The following is a 22,246-nucleotide window of genomic DNA, read 5'->3' on the forward strand; positions in this document are numbered from 1 at the left end:
CAAATCTTAGATGATGATGCTATGAAGGTGCTGCACTCAATATGCCAGCAAATTTGGAAAACTCAGCAGTGGCCACAGGACTGGAAAAGGTCAGTTTTCATTCCAATCCCAAAGAAAGGCAATGCCAAAGAATGCTCAAACTACCGCACAATTGCACTCATCTCACATGCTAGTAAAGTAATGCTCAAAATTCTCCAAGCCAGGCTTCAGCAATACGTGAACCGTGAACTTCCTGATGTTCAAGCTGGTTTTAGAAAAGGCAGAGGAACCAGAGATCAAATTGCCAACATCTGCTGGATCATCAAAAAAGCAAGAGAGTTCCAGAAAAACATCTATTTCTGCTTTATTGACTATGCCAAAGCCTTTGACTGTGTGGATGACAATAAACTGTGGAAAATTCTGAAAGAGATGGGAATACCAGACCACCTGACCTGCCTCTTGAGAAACCTCTATGCAGGTCAGGAAGCAAGAGTCAGAACTGGACATGGAACAACAGACTGGTTCCAAATAGAAAAAGGAGTACGTCAAGGCTGTATACTGTCACCCTGCGTATTTAACTTCTATGCAGAGTACATCATGAGAAACGCTGGACTGGAAGAAACACAAGCTGGAATCAAGATTGCCGGGAGAAGTATCAATAACCTCAGATATGCAGATGACACCACCCTTATGGCAGAAAGTGAAGAGGAACTAAAAAGCCTCTTGATGAAAGTGAAAGAGGAGAGTGAAAAAGTGGGCTTAAAACTCAACATTCAGAAAACGAAGATCATGGCATCTGGTCCCATCACTTCATGGGAAATAGATGGGGAAACAGTGGAAACAGTGTCAGACTTTATTTTTTTGGGCTCCAAAATCACTGCAGATGGTGATTGCACCCATGAAATTAAAAGACGCTTACTCCTTGGAAGGAAAGTTATGACCAACCTAGATAGCATATTCAAAAGCAGAGACATTACTTGGCAACAAAGGTCCGTCTAGTCAAGGCTATGGTTTTTCCTGTGGTCATGTATGGATGCGAGAGTTGGACTGTGAAGAAAGCTGAGCGCCCAAGAATTGATGCTTTTGAACTGTGGTGTTGGAGGAGACTCTTGAGAGTCCCCTGGACTGCAAGGAGATCCAACCAGTCCATTCTGAAGGAGATCAGTCCTGGGATTTCTTTGAAGGACTGATGCTAAAGCTGAAACTCCAGTACTTTGGCCACCTCATGTGAAGAGTTGACTCATTGGAAAAGACTGATGCTGGGAGGGCTTGGGGGCAGGAGGAGAAGGGGACGACAGAGGATGAGATGGCTGGATGGCATCACCGACTGGATGGACATGAGTTTGGGTGAACTCCAGGAGCTGGTGATGGACAGGGAGGCCTGGCGTGCTGCGATTCATGGGGTCGCAAAGAGTTGGACACGACTGAGCGACTGAACTGAACTGATGTGTTCAGTTCATTTAAAGCACTTTACATGTATAACCTTATAGAATACACACAACCACTCTATAAGACAGATGCAATTATCCCCACTTTATAGATAAGAAAAATGAGGCAAAGGAACTAAATAGCAAAACTGGTGTCTGAACTCAAGGATCTCAAACACAGTTTTTTAATATATTAAACTGAGCTGTCAAGTTAAGCATTAATAGAGTATTTAAGTTCAAGATGGTAAGAACATAAGCCAAATAAAGGTTTAAAACAAACTTTTTATACCAATGACTGGCTTCCTGTTCACTTGGCTCAATTACCTTCTCACGTGATCTACCTGCAGGCACGCACACGCCTTTGTGAGAACTGAAAGAGTGAATGGGAAAGAAGAGGCGGGCATGCTGAACGTCCCACCTACCTTGTGGCCCAGGAGACGCCACCTTTGGGCCAGTGATCTCCAGGCTTGCTCGGTTACGATGTACATCTTCTGTCTGACTTGATTCTACCTTTTTCCCAGAAGTTTTCTTATGATCTCCTTTGGGTTTCTTTACACGTTTGACCTGGAATGTGATCTGGGAAATGAAAACATGTTAGGGACAAATGAGATCAATTTTCATGTCTGCCTGTGGCTGTGCGTATTGGTGGCTTTAAGAATAACCAGTCCTAACACAATATTGTAAAGCAATTATCCTCCAATTAAAAAACAAAAATAACAACCAGTCCTGGGCAAGAGTTAAGTTCTTTCCTTCAGTTTAATTCTTAAAGGTCTAGATGAAAAGTGTTTAGTGAAATAAACAAAATAACCGAGCCTTAAAGGATACAGAGGGAACTAAAAGTCAAGATGTGTGAACCGGGCTGTTCCCAGCCTGCAGGCTCTGAGCGTGGTTTCACACCCATTTCCTCTAAAAGCCAACAATACCTAAGGCACATGAAATGCTTCCAGCAGTACAATTCTCACGTGAAGGCTGACTAGGGCACGGAGTCGAGTGCCACACACCCAACAGATTACACTTGGCAAATTAGGAGCACTGCCCCCTACCCACTCTCAAGGACCTGGGCTACAAATTGGTAAGGACTGAGTTGGCAAACTCATACCCATTCTGTCGCTTCATCATCTTCACTTCTGCAGTCTCCATAGCAAGAACTTCTGGCTATTCCATCCTGGGGGCCTTTCTTCAGTACTCGTATGCCCTGCAAGTCCAGACGCCGTCCCTTCATCTCCAGTGCTCCTCCAAAGCCTTCCAGGGGCCATGCCTGTTGAAATTCATCCACCAAGGCCAATATCTCTTCTGACATTTTTGTTTCATCTGAATTCTCCATCTCATCAGAACCATTGCTTTCCTCAACCACTGTACCTGAAATTCAAGTGCAAGCATGTTATTTAAAATTACGCAGTCATTCAAGTACTTGAGTGACTCCAACCTTGCTTTCTGAGAAAAGTTTCGGTTCTGCTTAGAGGCACTTCTGTAGTCCATCTTCATAAAAATACCATTCAACATCTTCAGAATTCATAATATACCATTTTTCTCATCCAGATTTTACAAAAAAACTGGATTGAGAACAGTGGCAGAAGCTAGATGGTAGGCAGTTATAGATAGATTGTCACTAGTGAGCATGAAGATGGCTATTTTATGTGTATTTTGGGGGAGAAGGGAAAGACCAACTTGCTCTAGATATAAGACATAGATGGTAAAGATGAAGTTTATTATATTATTTAATATATAGGATTCTTCAAGCTTTATTCAAATGGCATATGAAATATAGTTGTTAAGACCATACAGCCTAATTACCTTAACTGAACAATGATTTGTTTAGTGGAAAATTATCCTAATTCCACATGAAGGCTTTCATTTTCACTAATGGCTAATATAAGATATAACAGTTTGCTAGTGTAATTTCCCCCTAAAATGGCTATCAGGATATTTATTATATTGCTAATGTTTCTTATGTAAAGACTCCCACGGATGTTTCTCAGTGCAATGGCCTAGTGAAAATTCTCTCTCCTGAGCAGTCAGTATGTTTCCATTATTATACACTGTAGGTTACACAACCTTACAAGCTCCCCTCTATGCCTAACTAGAAAGAAAGCTTAGGGCAAAATTAGTCTGAGTTTCTTTACAGAATGCTTTCCTTTAAAAAGAAAAATTCTTTACGACTTAACTTTTGCTATTTTGAATAAATGGCTGAATCTTACACTGTGTTCTGTGACAGTTCTTTCTACTCCTTCTAAAAAGTATACAGGGTACAGAGACAAATAAAAGGAATGCTTCCTTCTATGATATGTGCCCAGTGGACAACCTGAGAGCTCGGGGCTGATGGCTCACAAATTGATAGTCTATGTTATGCCAGTACCCCAATAATCTTCAGTTGGTAATCTGGCTTTTCAGTAATTTAGAACATGGCATTCATAAGGCCAAGGTCAGGAATCTCATAGCGGTTATCAATAGACCTATAACCACAGTGAGTAACCTGTCTCAGAACTGCAGTTTCAGCCTCTGAGAAGGCTGAGAAAGCAGGCTGATTCCCATTACTAAAAACAACTTAAAGCTTTGAGGCCTTCTCACAGAAGGTCTGCGGTGTCACTCTCAGCTCTCCAATGGCATCTCTGTCTCCCATTCCACCTTCTGGAATAGAAAGTGGGAAGGTGGGCAGGGCTGTTGCCAAGCTGAGGAGACCACTAGAAATCTCTGTCATTTCTTTCTTTGAAAAGCTGTACGGCTCTTCCATTTGTTAACAAGTGACTACAAAATCTATTGCTGTCCTTTCAAGTAACTAAGTTTTCCGAACCAATATGATAGTTTCTGTTGCTTAATATTATCATTAATGTTCTGAAACAAGCATAAAGTCAAACGAGTTGGCAAAGTCTTTTCCTTTAGGATATTTAGATAAGAATGGTTACTTGCCAAAATTATGCAGTCAGTAGTATACATGTGGGGTTGACAAAGAGTTCTAAGTGTTAGTTTCTACCTTGTTTGTTCCTATATTCCAAATGCCCACAACTGCTCCTGGCACAGAGCAGGCGCAAATAGCTACAGAAGCAATTAATGGGAACTCAGGAATAATTTGTTCTGTGGGTTCCTTGGGGATCAGCTGTTCCTGCTTTTGCCTTGTCCTGCTGGAAATTTGTTGTGTGGTCAAGTACTGCCCACCTAGATGACAGGCAAGCAATGGAAAGGCAGGTGTCATGTGTTTAGCACAGTGTCTGATACGCTACGTGAGTCACGAACTTCTCAGTACCTAAGCTAGGAAAGCAGCAGCCAAGGACTGCTATAGGGATTCCAACAGGAACTTAATTAGAATTGCCCGGGAGCTGACTTGTAGCAACAGCGTTGTCTCCAAGTCTTCCTCACGTTATTTTAGCTTCCTCTCCTTCCTTCCCTGGCTACCATGGGATTCCCTGCACCTGGTCCTGGGACAGAAAAGAACTTTTGATAGATTTGGCCATGACCAAGAATACAGGTTTAAAGAAAAGTGGCTTTTGGTCAAAGGAAGACAGCACGTAACTAATTCCCCAGTGCACAGGTGGAGCTGCACATGCACGCTGTACATGGAAGCCTTATTTCCATTCAAAAACTACTACTATTTAGAAAGCATTCATGTCGTTTAGTTGCAAAAAGTTCTGTAACCCCAGGTCCCAAAGATTAATACTTCCCTATGCCCTTAACATATGGTAATATATATCATTCAAAAGTTCCTAGGGCAAAGGCCTTTCACTGACGGAAATCAGTATTGAACTGAGAACTAGTCGCAGGCTTCTGCTGCTGGCAGCCATTCGGCCTTTTCAAAGCTGCTGGGGTTGGGGTGACAGCAGTTCCTAAAGAATGACACTAAATAAAGGTGAGAAACGGGGAGATCATGAAGGTGCTATGCCTTAGGAAAAACAGACCAATCTACTTAGGCCCTACTACATGCCTGTCTCTCTGCTATGTATTTGGGAACAAAAAGAATCTGATCCTAAGGAATTAAATATAATCAATTTGGAGACATAAAACTATACATTAAACAACGAGAGAACAATTTAAGTATTTTTTTCCTAAAGGAAAAACATAATTGAATGTAGTCACGAAATGCTTTTTTCAGGAAAGTAGACTACCTGAGGCAGGATTTAGACAGAATAGAGGCCCAGGGAGGGCACTCCCAGAGTGCTGACACTAAAAAAGCAGGTGTGTATACACCCATTTACACACACAGAAACAGGTGTGAGGAAGTACTTTCAAATTAACTAGAACGAAAAACTTACATCAGCGAATAAGATACTCAGGGAAGTGGGTGACACTGAGTGCCTGGGAGAGTCTGGACGAAGATTCATTGTAAAGGGAGCCTCTAGTTTGTTAAGCAAAGAATAACAAGGTGACAGCCACAACAGTTACAAAGGTTAGATTAGTAAATCAGTTGGTGTCTTAGGAACTAGGGGGTGGAGGACAGAAGGAAGACAGAGGGCAGACAGGTGTTTCAACAATCTCTGTAAGTGGCACATACGAGAAACCGACTTAGGCTGGGGATAAGGGGAAATCTTTAAAAGGGAAGGGAAAGAGGTATGGGGAAATTTCAGTGAAGAAAAATTAACAGAATTTGGTAATTATGTGGATATAATGGGAAATAGAATAAATCCAGAGATGACTTCAAGATTTTAAAGTCTGATGTGAAACAGGGAGCATTTTACTACACTATGTGAAGTTTTAGAATGTGTGAATGTAATGCTATTTGCAAAATCAATGCCATAGGGACAGGACAACAGGATAGTGTTGGGATCTGAAGCGCTTATTTATTACTTCATTTAAACATTTGTTGTTACTTGCTTAACAATGTGCTGAGGGCTCAGAATAAAACACCCCATGGGGCTATGGTCTGGGCCAGAAGGATGGACACATCTCCAGACACTGTCCAATAAGCAGCTACAAATACAGAATTCAGGCGGAAAGAGGTCTGGACGACTGAGGGATCTCGGCAGGTTGAGCAAACTCCAGGAGACAGTGAAGCACAGGCAAGCCTGGTGTGCTGCAGTCCATGGGGTCACAAGGAGTCAGACACGATTTAGCGACTGAACAAGAAGAAGAAAAAAGTAACTGTTAGGCTTGCTGCTTGTGGGCCAGATGCTGTGATGTAAACTGGAAACAGAGAGACGGAGACCCTTGTTTTTTTCTTTGTCTTCAACACGTACCATTTTCAAACTGGAAAAAGGAGAATACATGTTGTGAAGTGAAGAGACTCTGAGCACCCACAGTGAGGCTCACCCACAGAAAAGTTCATGCTTTTCTCACTTGGATGAATTATATCTCAGGGTACTGGGAAAACTCACAGCTGACTGAGCCCTGTGAGGTAATCTGGCCAGGATCACAGGGACAGGAGGAGTGCTGAGAAACAGAGAGAAGTGCATATAGTTCTGATTCTAAGAAGGAGGAAAAAAAAAAGCCCACTATAATTTTGCAACATTGCAGACACAACTGGAAATCTGGAAACTCACGGTCTGGGCACCACCGTGGAAGGGACTCTTAAAGTGGAGCACATTCACAGAGAAGGGACTTGCTGAAACTCCCTAAAACCATGTTAGACGGGGGAGGACTGAAAACATCAAGGTGATCCTGTAGCAGGAAGAGCAGCTGATATACCCGCATACACACATGATCAGACTTTGAAAATATTTTGCTACGAAGATTTAAAAAGATTCCAGAGTGAGTACTTCAAGGATAGTGAAGGGACTAAAAATTATCTTGCCTGGAAAATCCCATGGATGGAGGAGCCTGGTAGGCTGCAGTCCATGGGGTTGCTAAGAGTTGGACACAACCGAGTGACTTCACTTTCACTGTTCACTTTCATGCATTGGAGGAGGAAATGGCAACCCACTCCAGTGTTCTTGCCTGGAGAATCCCAGGGATGGGGGAGCCTGCTGGGCTGTCGTCTACGGGGTCGCACAGAGTCGGACACGACTGAAATGACTTAGCAGCAGCAGCAGCAGCAGAAGGAAATGAGGACATTTAGCTAAAGGGAACAGAAACATGGGGTGGGGGCTGGTAGACAGGAACAATAACCATCTTCAAACATCTCAGCAAGCACGACATTAGAGAGAGACAGACTGTTAGTCTCAGAGGTCAGGGCTAGAGACGAGAAGCCGTGTTTTAGCTCTGTATTAGAAAAGACTTATGAATGGTCAGAAATAGAATGGGCTACCCAGGGAGAGACCCAGCTGCCCATGCCTGGAGCAGAAGCAGAAGCAGAAGCAGAAGCAGAAGCAGAAGCAAGACAATGCTGGGAATACTACTGAGAGGGAGAGGACCATCAGAAGGTGATTAAAAGAAGGTCACTGTGTTTGATAAGCAGTGTTAATAAGCTTGGAAGAAAGGTTCCAGGAAGAGTTTTAGGGAGCAGAAGCTGAAAAGACAAATGCAAAATGAAACAGATCTTTAATAAACAGAGGTAAAGATCACATATTCAAAGAGATGACCAGCAAGACAAAGTCCTTCCTGCAAAGTCTGGATCAAAACATGTCCAGAAAGTCTTATGTGATTAATATCCATAGGTTTTACTGTAAGACTGTGGCTTCTAAAGGCAAGCAGGCACATTCTACCTTTCAGAATATGTTCCTCTGTCTCACAAAATAGAAAGTACACTCTGGAATTAGACAAAGTTGGTTTCAAATTAGGACTCCACCACCATAGGACCTTGGGCAATTCTGTCTTGAGTTCCAGTGTCTTCTCTGCACAACATGGATGGATTGGAGGGCATTATGCTTAGTGAGATACGTCAGACAGAAAAGGCAAATACTGTATGGTATCACTTGTATGTGGAATTTCAAATGTATAACTAGTGAATATAACAACAAAAAGACTCACAGATATAGAGAACAAACTAGACATTACCTGTGGGGAGAGGGAAGGAAGGAGGGGCAATATAGGAGCAGCGGATTAAAAGGTACAAACCATTAGTTGTTATGCTGTTTAGTCACTAAATTGTGTTGATTTTTTTGTGACCCCATGGACTGTAGTCCGCCAGGCTCCTCTGTCCATGGGATTCTCCAGGCAAGAATACTGGAGTTGGTTGCCGTTTAGTTCTCCAGGGGATCTTCCCAATTCAGGGACTGAACCCACGTCTCCTGTACTGGACTACTGAGCCACAAGTATAAAATAAGCTACAAAGATACACTGTGAAATATGGAGAATGTAACTGGTATTTTATAACAACTACAAATGGAGCAAAACCTTTAAAAATTGTGAATCACTATATTATACATCTGTAACATGATATTGTACAGTAACTATACTTCAATTTAAAAAAAGGCAGTGATCTCTTCTGTGAAGTCAGAAGATAAAGCTGTGGACTTAAGATTTAATGCATAAAACAACAGCATAAAATTTCAAACTAGTAATCAGAAAGCACAAAAGGCTTAAGACTATGATAGGGAGGGAAATGATTCACTTCTGAGAAGAAAACAATAGTGAGTATTCATTTGCACAACTGGTCCCCTTCCTTCTTTTAGCTGGGTTAGGATAGTAAAAAGAAGAGAATTCAGAGAAGACAATCTAGAAAAGCAAGTAGGGAATTGTTCCTGTTAATAATTCTTGCGCAAATACGTCAGGGCCCCCTTTCCTGATGTTAACATTGAGCAGATACTGTACGTACTTGTGAGGACTTTGGCTCACAACCAGCCTCTAAGTCAGGAAGCAGTAGAAACACAGGAATACCTGTGTTTCCAGAAATGAACATTTCCTGAGTTCAATGTGTGTACAAGTACCTGGTACAAATGTTTCCCCTTAAGTTATTTCATTTAAATACTCATGAGCACTCTGAAGCTTGCTTTTCCCCCTCCTTTCTCTTCTGGTTTATTTTTAAATTAATGAGATAAGGAAGGCTCAGCAAGATTAAGTAACTTGCCCAAGATTTAACAGCAAGATTTAACATGGTAACAAAATCTCTGACTACAAAACCTACAGATAAGGTTACCGGGGGGAGGGGTTCAGGACTAGATACTGAGGTATTAAAGCAATGGTTTTGCAAAGGTTAATCAGTGACACAATTTTCACCAATCCTTAGCAAAATGAGAAACAAAAAAGAACATGCACAGGGCTTCCCTGGCGGTCCAGTGGTTAGGACTTTACACGTCCACTGCAGGGGGCACAGGTTCGAGCCCTGGTCAGAAAACTAAGATCCCACATACCGTTTGGTATGGTTAGATAAAAAAAAGAATCAATAAAAAAATAATAACGAAAAAAGAAAATATATCTAAAGTTACAGTACATATACACACACACTTATGTCCAGATACACATTTGTTGGTGTAAAGCTGCCAACTGTCCATTTTTGAGGAAGACCATCTTTATTCTAACATGGTCTTTGTACTTTTTTGACATTAAAATGTTTTTATATTATATATATAAAATAATGGTAACAGCAAATGCTAGTTTTCCTCAAAAATGACCTTACAAATTAAAAAATAAAGTTCTAATCTATCAACCCCCTCTGAGAACCACAGGCAAATGACGCAGGTATGACAGCAGAAGGGCCAAGGATGAGTTTTAGTTATACACCACCTGCTAAAGATGTGAGGCAAGGTACCTAACTTCTCTGAGTCTCAGTTTTCTCACCCAGAAGATGAGCTAATAATATCTATTTCACAAAGCTAATACATAACATATAACACTTTGTAAATTATAAAGTATCACAAAAAGGTAGTAACTATCATAATAATTTATGGTTACTGGAGAGGGCTTAACTATTTGCATTTATTTCCCTCCAAAAACAGAGTTTTAAAAAAACTTTTAACGTCTATGCTTGACTTTTACTATACCACACTATTTAAATTAAAATATAGAATCTTTCTCCTAACCACACTATACGAAGCTTGCTGGTATAAACGTGGTAACTTATACCATGACTGTGGTCCCTGTGGACTTGTCAGTATCTATAGAAAAGAAGAATGTACTCCCAGAGTTCAGACATGGTTTTTAAAAAAAACAAAAAACGTTAGTATCTAAGAGTAAAACTAGCTAAGACTCATCACCATACTATAATTACACCCTAAAAACCTAAAAACACCCTATAACACCCTAAAAACACCCTATAAAAACGCACCCTAAGAGACAGTGTGCAGAGCGCTAAAGGGACCTGGCAACAGGGCAACCGTGCAGTGTTCCAAGAATGGGGGATGGAATGGACTATGGGGGAAACATGGAACTAAAGAAACTTAAATACTAGGTTACCTGCCTCAAGCAATGACGTATTCAGAAAATGAAGGGACACACAGTAAGCTTCTGGTTGGGTTTTATTCTGAACTGTCCTAGGAAAAGATTCTAGTTTGGTAGTCATGAGTATTACAGTCATTAAGGAGGCATACTGGTATAGTGTCAGTCTCTGTAAGCTGAAAAAAAACACCCCTTTATCACTACTCAGTTTTATTTTTGTTGATTCTGAGTTTATCAAACAATCTCAGTTCATGTGTGAGTACCTGATGCCAGAGAGACATGAGGCTCCTGGGCACCAGAGAGGTGTAGCCCCACTGTGAATGAACACAGTGGCCATCTGGTTTAAGTCAGCCTCTTCTGAGTAGGTAAATGGGAAATTAAGTTCCTTAAAGCCCCACGATTCCTGGTAGAAGAGATGAAACTAATTTTCTAAACTTACAGAAGTGAAGGTCGCAACATCCCCCTTTGAGGTCTAGCTTGCTTCTTTCTCTTAGACACCGTTTTTTCATATATAATATACCACTTAGAAGGAAACATAAGATTTTGTAATTGCTAGATATGTTCATCCAATCTATGCAGGAAGGCAAAGGCCACACTTCACTTCTCTAACAAACATTTACTGTACACAGGAATATAAAGTTACATAGGACACAATACATAAGAAACTCATTGTTTGATGGAACATAAGTCATACAAGCATTTAACACTACATAAAATGTGTCTTGACAAAAAGTAGGAACAAGACAGCAAATGAAGCAACTGAACTCTTGGCGACCTTTGTGAAACCTTCACAGAAAAGACAACATTCGAGCTGAACTTGGAGATGCACAGGGGCTGTCTATAAACAGCAGTGTGTAAAGGGGCCCTTCCCAGCCTGTGCAAAGGAACGGGGGCTCAAAGCAGCATGGCCTGCGAGGGAGACAGGGGAAGGTCTGCATTCCCCGCGGTACAGAGCACCAGTAGACGGTACAGTTGGAGACAGAATCAAGGGCCAAACTGCCTCATATCCCACATTAAGACATGTGGATTCTTCCTATAGGTAACAGGTGGGCTTCTCTGGTGGCTCAGATGGTAAAGAATCTGCCTGCAATGTGGGAGACCTGGCTTTGAACCCTGGGTTGGGAAGATACTCTGGAGAAGGGAACGGCTATCCACTCCAATGTCCTTGCATTCCATGGACAGAGGAGCCTGGCAGGCTACAGGCCATGGGGTCGCAAAGAGTCAGACACGACTGAGCGACTGCACAGAACTATAGATAATAGAGAACCACAGAACATTTTAAGCATAGGCAACTTACCAGATCAGGTCTGATTTTAGAAACCACTCCTTGGACACAAGAAATTGGTAACAGGTTATTTCTGCTTTTTAAATTGTATACCAATTATATGTATTCTCTCTCCCTCACATACACACATACCCACCCACCTTGCTCACTCTCTCCATACATGACTGAAGTGAAGGACTAGATATAGTGGGGGCCGATCATGAAGCTACTGTTAACAGCCCAGACACAAATGAAGAGAGTCGTAATGCAGATAGTGACAGAAGGAACAGATAGAGACGGGAAGTTTACCAGGTCTTAGGGATTGACTGGATATAGTGGTGACCGCGTGAGCTGTGCCATTCACAGGAAGCAGGAATATAGCAATCAGAAGCAGTTCAGGAAATAGGACAAAATGAGGACAAGTTCAATTTTAGATCTGTTACATGTGAAGTGCCTGTGGCACATCCAGATAGAACACTAAAAAGACAGAAGTAAGATCTGGGGTCACAGAGAGTGTCTTGGCTGAAAGTACAGATTTAGAGACACTGGTGTACTCCAATGCATCTCAAAGGCCAAGAGATAACAAAGAGGGGACTAAGAAAAGAAGACCAAGGTTAAGATCCTGGGTAAAAAAAAAAAAATACAGGACAAAGTAAAGAATAAGTGAATGAAATTGAAAAAAGATATTCTGAGGACAGGAAGAGAACCAAGATCAAGTGATATCCCAGAAGCATAGAGGAAAAGGAAGGAGGTCCCACTGGGGAGCTGTGCAGAGTTCCAAAGGCAGTGAAGAGGTTAGGGTAGGATGAGTGAAGTCACTGATTTTGGTAATTATAAACAGACTGATACATCTTAAGAACTTTTTAGCATAGCACAGCTCAAAATGTGATCATAAAATGGAATTTTAGAAGAGGGCCTGCTAAGTATGCCCATTATTTCAAATCTTTAAATTGTACTGGGTTAGTGTAAATACAATGTGCTTTCTTTTTTCGATGATTTACTCAATAGACTAATGACATTAAGATCGGTACATAAATCAAATTGGGTCAGTAAACGAAGATGCTGAGGTGGAGAGAAAAGAAGTATGAAGAGCAATTTCATATTATAGCTTGTCTTCTGCCTCCCAATCTGGGGTCACCCTCATGATTCTACAGTGTAGTAAGTGACTGTTAAAGAAACAAATGTTTGAGAGGAAAGAAAAGCCTAAGTTAAGCTCCAAGCTTGAGAGTTGATTCTACCCCAGGAACAGAGCTCAGGTCAAAGCAACTTACTTTCAAGCCTAAGGACATCTGAGTCCCTCCCTGAATCCTGAACAGACAGCACAGGGTCCTCCTCTGTCCCTGCCTCAGAGGGCTCTTCTTCAGCAGCATCCAGTGACTGTGACTTGTCAAAATACTTCTGTTTGTCATGGCTGTTGTCCAGGGTTTTCGCATGACAATTACCTCAATGACAAGAGACACAGACAGAGCACATTAGAAACCTCTCTTGTGTAGCCCCACAGCTCAATGTCCCAAGTATCAGGAAGAGCAAAAAGGTGACCGTTGCGTTTTTCTTCAGCAGGAGAAAAGTGCCCTTTAAAGCCACGTCATAACTGTGATTCATGATTTTGCACTTTCAAGTTTCACCTGTTAGGCTACAGTAAGTATTTGGGGAAAAAGCTCTAAGGACGAAGTCCCAAGATCTCCTTCCATTCTTAATGAATGATTGTGAAACACTTCTCTGAAAGTCAGAAACATCATAAAAAAAAAAAAGTGGTTTTCCTTCTATTTGCCTTTCGACGGTGAGAAATGACAGATGAGTATCTGAACAAGTCTGGAGATAGATGAATTACAGCAGAAGAGTATATCATTCTTGCATTATAGCTTAAAGTGAAAGACTAAAAAGTAAAGGATTAGAAATTAAAAACCAAGGACCTGGAGGGGGATAGTGGTGGCAGAGAAGCCATATCTGTGACTGTCAGATCACACAGGCGCCTATTTTTCTTTTGGAAAACAAATTTTGATCATGTGTCAAAGTGTCAGTCGCTTAGCCATGTGTCTGACTCTTCGCAACCCCATGGACTGTAGCCCGCCAGGCTCCTCTGTCCATGGGGATGCTCCAGGCAAGAATACTGGAGTGGGTTGCCATTTCCTTCTCCAGGGGATCATCCGACTCAGGGAGTGAACCTGGTCTTCTGCCTTGCAGGTGGATTCTTTACTGTATGAGCCACAAGGGAAGCATGTGTGTGTTGGCTCAGTTGTGACTGACTCTTTGCAGTCCCACGGACTGCACCCCGATAGGCTCTTCTGCCCATGGCGGGGAATTTTAGGCAAGACTACTAGAGTGGGGTTGCTATTTCCTACTCCAAGGGATCTTCAGGTTCTTTACCACTGGCACCACCTGGGAAGCCCAGTAACGATTTACCTAAGCATTAAATGTCACATTTGAATGTACTCACAGCACTGGGTGATACTAGGCTGTACAAAAGTAACTGTGGTTTTGCACTGCTGAACTCTGCCAGTTGATATTACAATACATTCTCAAATAAATGTATTTATTCATCATTTTTATATGAATTTCTCACTTTATGTTTTTTTTTGGCTAATGACTTACTAGTTACTGCTTATTTTATATTTATTTTAGACTACAGAAATGTTAGACAAAAAAGCAAATTCAACCATTTTTTCATTCAAGTTCAAAATGGGTCGTAAAGCAGCAAAGACAACTCACAACATCAACAATGCATTTGGCCCAGGAACTGCTAACAAACGTACAGTGCAGTGGTGGTTCAACAAGTTTTGTAAAGGAGATGAGAGCCCTGAAGATGAGGAACGTAGTGACTGGCCACTGGAAGCTGACAACGACCAACCGAAGGCAATCACTGAAGCTGATTCTCTTATAACCATATGAGAAGTAGCTGAAGAACTCAACTTCAACCATTCTACAGTCATTCGGCATTTGAAGCAAATTGGAAAGGTGAAAAGCTAGATAAATGGGTGCCTCATGAACTGACTGAAAATAAAAAAAATCATAGTTTTGAAGTGCTGAACCAACAATTTCTCAATCGGATTGTGACACGTGATGAAAAGTGGATTTTATGACGGCTCTAACCACTGAGTAGCGATGAACAGCTCACTGGTTGGACAGAGAAGAAGCTCCAAAGCACTTCCCAAAGCCAAACTTGCACTAAAAAGTGATGGTCCCTGTTTGGTGGTCTGCTGCCCATCTGATTTAACATAGCTTTCTGAATCTTGGTGAAACCATTACATCTGAGAAGTATGCTGAGCAAATCGATGAGATGCATGGGAAACTGCAATGCCTGCAGCTGGTGTTGGTCAAAAGAATGGGCCCGATCTTCGTCACAACAACGCCCAACTGCGCGCTGCACAACCAGTGCTTCAAAGGCTGAGTGAACTGGCCTCATCTGCCGTATTGACCTGACCTCTAGCCAGCCAACTACCACTTCAATATCTCAACAACTTCTGCAGGGAAAACGCTTCCACAACCAGCAGGAGGCAGAAAACGCTTTCCAAGAGTTTGTCAAATCCCAAAGCACGGATTTTTATGCTACAGGAATAAACAAACGTGTTTCTCATTGGCAAAAATGTGTTGATTGTAATGGTTCCTATTATGATTAGTAAAGATGTGTTTGCGCCTAGTTGTAATGATTTAAAATTCATGGCCTGAAACCACAATTACTTTTGTACCAACCCAATACTTTCTGACATGTATAGTAAGCATGACCTCTTGATACCATTTTGCCCAGGAGTCAAAGAGCTTTGACCTTGTTAGGGAACCATGTGTTGATAGAGATACAGAGCCACTATTTAGCTCCACTTGATAGTCATTCTCTGGGAAGAGGAATGTATTACCAGATACTGTGTCTTTGGTGGAGATCTGGCTGGCTGAACAGGTCTCCTCATGTTCCACGTGTGTTGTTGCAGAAGATGTATATTCAGTAGAAGCCTACATTCCTATTACAGGACACTTCTCTGAATAAGAGTGTATAAGTAACTTTTTTCCTTTATCGGAACATCCAAACATGTTCTAAAAGTTTTTTTTTTTTTCTTTTAAAAGAGAATGTTGCCTCAAAGAGATGTATGTACCCAATCAAGCTGTCTTTGCAGCAATGGGAATACAGGAAGTCTTTCTGGATCTGATGACTCCCCTTCAGATTCTGTAATTTCAGAAAGTGCTACTCAGTCATTTCCCTCATTGTACCAAAAAAACATAAAGGACTCAAAGCCTTTCCTAACTTACTAGTTTAGAGAGAGGGGAACTGCATACTTTGGGAGTCACTTTCCATTTCCCAATTCTACACTATCATACATCTGAGGTTATTTTCAACAAGGCTACGTACGCCAGAAACTGAAGACTCTCTGTCTCAAGAGAGCTTTAGCTCTCAAGAAATTTAACAAGCAACCTGGGGAGACAGTAAAGAAAGACAACAAACACTAATGAACTGGTCTACTGTGCCCAGCAGGTGCTTCAGAGAATTAGCTTTGAGTGGGGAGATCTTGAATTGTGAAGAATACGTAGGACTTAAAAACACAACTTTAAAAAGGGGAAATTACAAGGAAGGGCACCAGTATTTCTTCAGCACTTTTGCATTTTTTTCCCCATTTATGCCTCAAAAACACCCTATGAAATATTATTTTTTTTAATTTTTAAACTTTACATAATTGTATTAGTTTTGCCAAATATCAAAATGAATCCACCACAGGTATACTGAAATATTATTAATTTTACAGACAAAGAAACTGATTCTCCATGAGATTAAGTAACTTGTCTGAGGTCAAATGTAAGTAAGTGGTAGATCTGGAATGTGAATCAGTTCTATTTTACTACAAAGCTTCTTGGCTTCCCCCCAGTCAATACTACCTCTTTAAGCAAAAAAAAAAAAAAAAAAAAAAGGTCAAGAAGTTGGCATTCTAGGTAGGGAGGAATAATGTGCTGAGCAAAGCAACAAGAATAGGGATTCTCATTTGTGATTGGGAGGTCATGAGAAGTACAATTTGACAGAGATGGAAAGGGTCGAGTGTGTGTGGGCCCTGGAGGGCTACCAGGAAAGAAGCCATAAAGAGCAATGGTAGCTACTTTCTTTCTCCAGATTCTCCTGAGATGCCAGAGGTTGCAGTTGCCTCCACTTCTGTCTTCACCACTGAGCCCTTGTAGGTAAATGTGGGAAACAAGCACACGAGCGTTAAAATAAAACAAAGCAACGACAACAACTCCATACACCCAACTGTCTGAACTTTACTATGAAGAATAGCATGTCTCTTAGAAGCAATTTTTAATTAGGATATAAATAAGCATGACTAGTAAAAGCCGAGAGGAAAGAAAATGATGACAATGATACTGATAATTTAAAACATACACTGTTTCTAGTGAATGTTCTCTGTCTTTAACTTTGGTGAATTTGCCTCTAAAGCATTATTTACCTTGACACAAGCCGGGTAAAGCAAAAGGACAGACCATTTAACTCTGGAACCCGGTGAAATCCTAGCTGTGTTTCCTGCAGTTGATTTCGTCCTCCAACCTTTGCATCTCTTATTTTTCTCTCCCACCCTCTATTATAAAAATTTAATTGGTTTCATCTTTTTAAATGTCTGCAATATTTAAAAATGCTTTATAGGTCATTTATAAGATATGATATGCATAAGATCCTGAAGCTAAAATTAGTCCTTCTGCATGACCTTAAAGCAGACACCCTCTTGAAGCAAGCCTCATGAATTCTAAGAATGTCCTGCCCTCCAACTCAGGAAATCGGGCCAGCACCTCTGAGGGAGAGGGTATAAAAGGGGATCAGGGAGAAATAGGGGAATTAAAGGAATAAGTAGTTTATTTTAAGCTATTTCTTGGAAGTAGCCAAAATCAAAATGATCAAGTAAAAATTACATGTTTTAAAATTAGAACTGTTGATTTGAATTTTCTTAGGTTGATGGTTAAAACGAGACTGGTTTAGTATTCTGGTGTGATTTCCATGATTAACTAGTCTAATCACAGAAAGTCATATTGCCTAATTCCTGAATGACTCCTTCCAGTTGCCAGAGGCAGAACTGAAGAACTTCAGAAAAAATAAACGTATCTATTCTTTGGACTATAGTACAGGTCTACTCCAGCTAAAGAGGAACTGAAAACAGTTGCCTATATAAGAAAAATATTGCTTGTCTTCTCAGCAAAGGTAGAGATAATGTTCTCATTAAAGAAATACAAGGAAATATTGAAGAAGGAAAAATGGAAAGATACCTAAAAAGTAATAAGTATCTTCTGTGCATATGGCTATTATTTCTTGCTGATGCAAAAATGAAGAGATTCTGTGGCTTAGACTAACCTTGATAGGCTTTTTTTTGGGGGGGGGACTTCATGATTTAAATGAAATGCTTTATATAACAAGGTCCCAGATGAAAATGGAAACACTGTCCTCTGCTTAATGTTCTGTATTTGCTTGCAAAGAATTTAGCACCCAATTCAAATCCTGGCAGTCTGGTTTTTCTTAGAATTAAGAGAGGACATGCAGGAGATATAAGAGATGTAGGTTCGATTCCTGGGTGGGGAAGATTCCATGGAGGGCATAGAAACTCACTCCAGTACTCTTGCCTGGAGAATCCCAGGGACAGAGGAGCCTGGCAGGTTTTAGTCCATAGGGTTGCAAAAAGTTGGACACGACTGAAGCAACTTAGCATGCACACAAGCAAGAGAGGATAAGGCAATACCAACTGAGCATTCAGAAAACTAAGATCATGTCATCTGGTCCCATCATTTCATGGCAAATAGATGGGGAAGCAATGGAAACAGTGAGAGACTTTATTGTTTTGGGCTCCAAAATCACTGCAGATGGTGACTGCAGCCATGAAATTAGAAGATGCTTGCTCCTTGGAAGAAAAGTTATGACCAACCTAGAAAGCATATTAAAAAGCAGAGACATTACTTTGTCAACAAAGGTCCATCCAGTCAAAGCTATGGTTTCTCCAGTAATCATGTATGGATGTGAGAGTTGGACTATAAAGAAAGTTGAGCACTGAAGATTTGATGCTTTTGAACTGTGGTGTTGGAGAAGACTCTGGAGAGTCCCTTAGACTGCAAGCAGATCCAACCAATCTATCCTAAAGGAGATCAGTCCTGAATATTCATTGGAAGGACTGATGCTGAAGCTGAAACTCCAATACTTTGGCCACCTGATGTGAAGAGCTGACTCATTTGAAAAGACCCTGATGCTGGGAAAGACTTAAGGCGGGAGAAGGGGAAGACAGAGGATGAGATGGTTGGATGGCATCACTGACTCAATGGACATGAGTTTGAGTAAACTCCGGGAGGTGGTGATGGACAGGGAAGCCTGGCGTGCTACAGTCCGTGGGTTCACAAAGAGTCGGACACGACTGAGCAACTGAACTGAACTGACTGAACTGAGCATGAAACTTCAAAGAGAGTATTTCTGGTTCTGGAACAGCTATGAGATCTTATCAACATCCTTTTTTTGCAGTTAGAGTACTGCCTGTATAAATTGGGTTATTAATATTAACCTCCCCTACAAGGGTATGCTGGATAACGACTAAATATTTAATACACCATGTCTAAGCCTAAGTCTCCTAAGGGAGAAAGGCACAATTTATTCTGTGCTAAACAGATTTTCAGAGTAAACTAAGTTCTCGGGAACTCCTATCATGACTAGGGTTAAAGAAATCTCCTACTTTCTCTTGTTAATTCTGTTTACAAAGGTCTTAGAAGATTATTTTTCAACTGGAGTTGGGAAACCACCTACTTATTAAAAAGAATTCTTCTCTTTTGAATCTCTTAAGTTGGTAAAGAGATTCCTGGGTGGATTAGGAATCCTTTAGGGTTCCTTACGGTTTGTTATAATGAAGACATGCTACAAAACTGAGGCATCAACATTTTGTAAGAGCAAGTAACTAATTTTCTATTTATTTCTCTAGTAAGAAATCTATCTTTTAGGAAAAATGGTAAGATAAATTGTGAAGTGGACAAAAGTGTATCTTTGAATTAATCACCATTGCTAAGCAAGATTATTATTTTTTAAATTAAATTTTATTGCAGTACAGTTGCTTTACAAAGATTACTTTAAAATACCACCAGGAAAATTTAACTGTGGGCGGCATGTGGGGCTTGGGACCACACTGAGCACAGGTAATAATGAAGAAGAAGCCTTACTGCAAATGGATTCCTTTATGATTTCTACCTCAAAGTCTTATAGACCTTGTTCTAAAAAGAAGCATTCCATGGCATTAACGCAAATCCTGCCTAGATACAGCCTTACCATATGAACTTGGGCAAATCGACTCTCTTCTCTGCATCTAGGTTCTTTACCTGAAATAGATAAGCTACTGTCCAACAATAAGAGGAGTCTGAGTCAACACCACTGCTGAAACCACGGTGAACATAAGCACACAGAGCTCCTTGAATTTAAGTGACCCTGAGACAAGAGAATCTGCCTCGCCTCCTCTACCCTGGGCTGTCCTCTGCTTAGAAAGATGAGAGAAAGCATTTCAACAGTCGCAATGGCTCAGACTTGTTCTCATTCAGCAGTTCCTGCTAAATGAGATTCTTACAGGAGGTTTAAAAGTAATGGCTATGTACTGGCTGACCTTAACTGCCAGAGAGAAAACAGATCATATTAAAGACTTGAAATCAGCAGCCTCAGGATTATATAGGCATTCCCTCATGGTGAGGTGAATGAGTCAGAAGTGAGTCTAAAAAAGAAAAACTAGCAAAGAAAAGTATGTGACCTCAAAATGAAATGAGAGCAGGGGTGGGGAGATAAGAGAGAAATTCTTTTCTACTATATATTCTAGAGTTAAATTCTCTCCTGGGGAACAGTGTTCCCACACGGTGGGGGAATCTGATGTGTACTGGTGTGTACAGACGTACACGCCCTGCCTCCTTTTAGAGGAGGAGAAGGAGAACGAGCCATAAATCTGGTCTCCTTGTCCTGCATGTGGCATTCCCTAAGTGGCTAACGTGTAGGGTGCCAAGTCAGCACCAGCTGAGACATAGACACCATGACACGTAGGCTGTGAAAAACGGCTCCAGTGGTGGAATCTAAGCTCTCCAGCGCTGTAACTTCCTCCAGAAATGGGGAAGATTAGGTTAGATCCCTAAACAAGGGAATTTAAACATTAAGTTTACTAGGAAAGATTTCCCCATGCAGCAACTACATAAAGAAGTTAACTGTCATAGGTGCCATTATTAGTATTAAATTTAAAAGTCTGTTTTACTTCAGCCTAAGGAAATGGGTTTTGAGCAAGAATGTTGGGCAAACAAATCCAATAGACTTCTCACACTTACCGATTTATCTATGAATGTTAGTTTTTCAATGAGGGTCAACAAGGACATTTGTTTGTAATTTTCATTAAAAACACTGCAGACGGGAGGTGGGAAAATACAGGCTACCTATTAGATGTGTCAGCTTCTAGTGGACAGGTGAGACGACGTAATTCCTTTCCTCTGCCCCCTCCCATGGTGTGGGAGCCGCAGGCCTTAACAGATCTATATATGTATGGCAGGAAGTGCTCTGTGCATACAGCTCATTACCGTCTATTACCAGGTATTCTCAGTAGCTCAAACTTGAAATGCCATTAGATAACTTGCCAAATGAGCACATTCTCAGGGCTAAACATTGGGAGGAGGGTGTGCAATACATGGGCCAGCATATGGAGATGAAAGAAGGAATGGTCCCTGCTCTCAAGGAGTGAGGAAAGTCCTGTAGGAGACCTCTGTCTTGTACACAAATAACTGTAACGGCAAGTCAAGGAGCTGAAGGAGAGACGGTGGGATGACTGCTCATGCACTGCTTATGATTAAGGGATCAGGTAAGGCACGTGGCAGAAGTGGGCCTTGAAGGATGGGCAAGATTAGAATTTTTATTCAGGGAGGGAAGGAGGGCACAAGGGAGAGTTATGGGGGAAAACTACTGAGAACAACACAAGCAAACACATGGAACCAGGAAAGCAGGGTGTATGCGGTAGAGAAAGCAGGCTGTCCACACAGCATCATCGTGTGTCATGCGTCATGGTTTGGTACAATTTCCACTGACGCTGCAAAAGAGAGAATGATATTGAAGTCTCTGTGTTGTCAGTGCGTTTAAATTAAGCACCCATATTTGAGTCAACCACAGCTCCTGTAGGAAGTTGGCTTCATTCAATTCTTAATGCCTAGAGTAAGTCTATACACAAAGGGCAGGGATGAGGGAACAGGGGAGGGCTTAGGAAACTTCCCAGCTACTCACAACCTTTGTGGTTTATATTTACCTCTCTTTTCTCATGCTGAAAGTGTTTATAGTCACCTGCTGGTGTCAAGGAAAAAAATCTAGTGAAAAAAAACCAACAGACCTTAACTCTGGTCCTTTTCCTCATACGGAGGCACAGAGAGAGGCAAAATGGGAAAGGGACCTACCGTTAGA

The 22,246-nt window shown here is 41.2% G+C and overlaps 1 protein-coding gene across 6 annotated transcripts in view; it reads right to left on the minus strand.

Moving 5' to 3' along the window:
* TTC17 (tetratricopeptide repeat domain 17) overlaps positions 1 to 22,246 on the minus strand; it is a 126,926-nt gene that overhangs the window by 37,193 nt on the left and 67,487 nt on the right. For 4 of the 6 annotated variants that reach the window (XM_027562618.1, XM_027562617.1, XM_027562619.1 and 1 more), the window contains 3 exons: positions 13,122 to 13,292; positions 2,506 to 2,765; positions 1,829 to 1,982 (listed from right to left, as the gene is read on the minus strand). In XM_027562618.1, the coding sequence (XP_027418419.1) occupies positions 1,829 to 1,982; positions 2,506 to 2,765; positions 13,122 to 13,292 (585 nt within the window). The remainder of the gene's footprint in view (positions 1 to 1,828; positions 1,983 to 2,505; positions 2,766 to 13,121; positions 13,293 to 22,246) is intronic. The other 2 variants (XM_027562622.1, XM_027562620.1) reach the window with 1 other exon arrangement.

The sequence above is a fragment of the Bos indicus x Bos taurus genome, chromosome 15 (genome assembly GCF_003369695.1).
Source record: "Bos indicus x Bos taurus breed Angus x Brahman F1 hybrid chromosome 15, Bos_hybrid_MaternalHap_v2.0, whole genome shotgun sequence".
Lineage (NCBI taxonomy): Eukaryota > Metazoa > Chordata > Mammalia > Artiodactyla > Bovidae > Bos > Bos indicus x Bos taurus.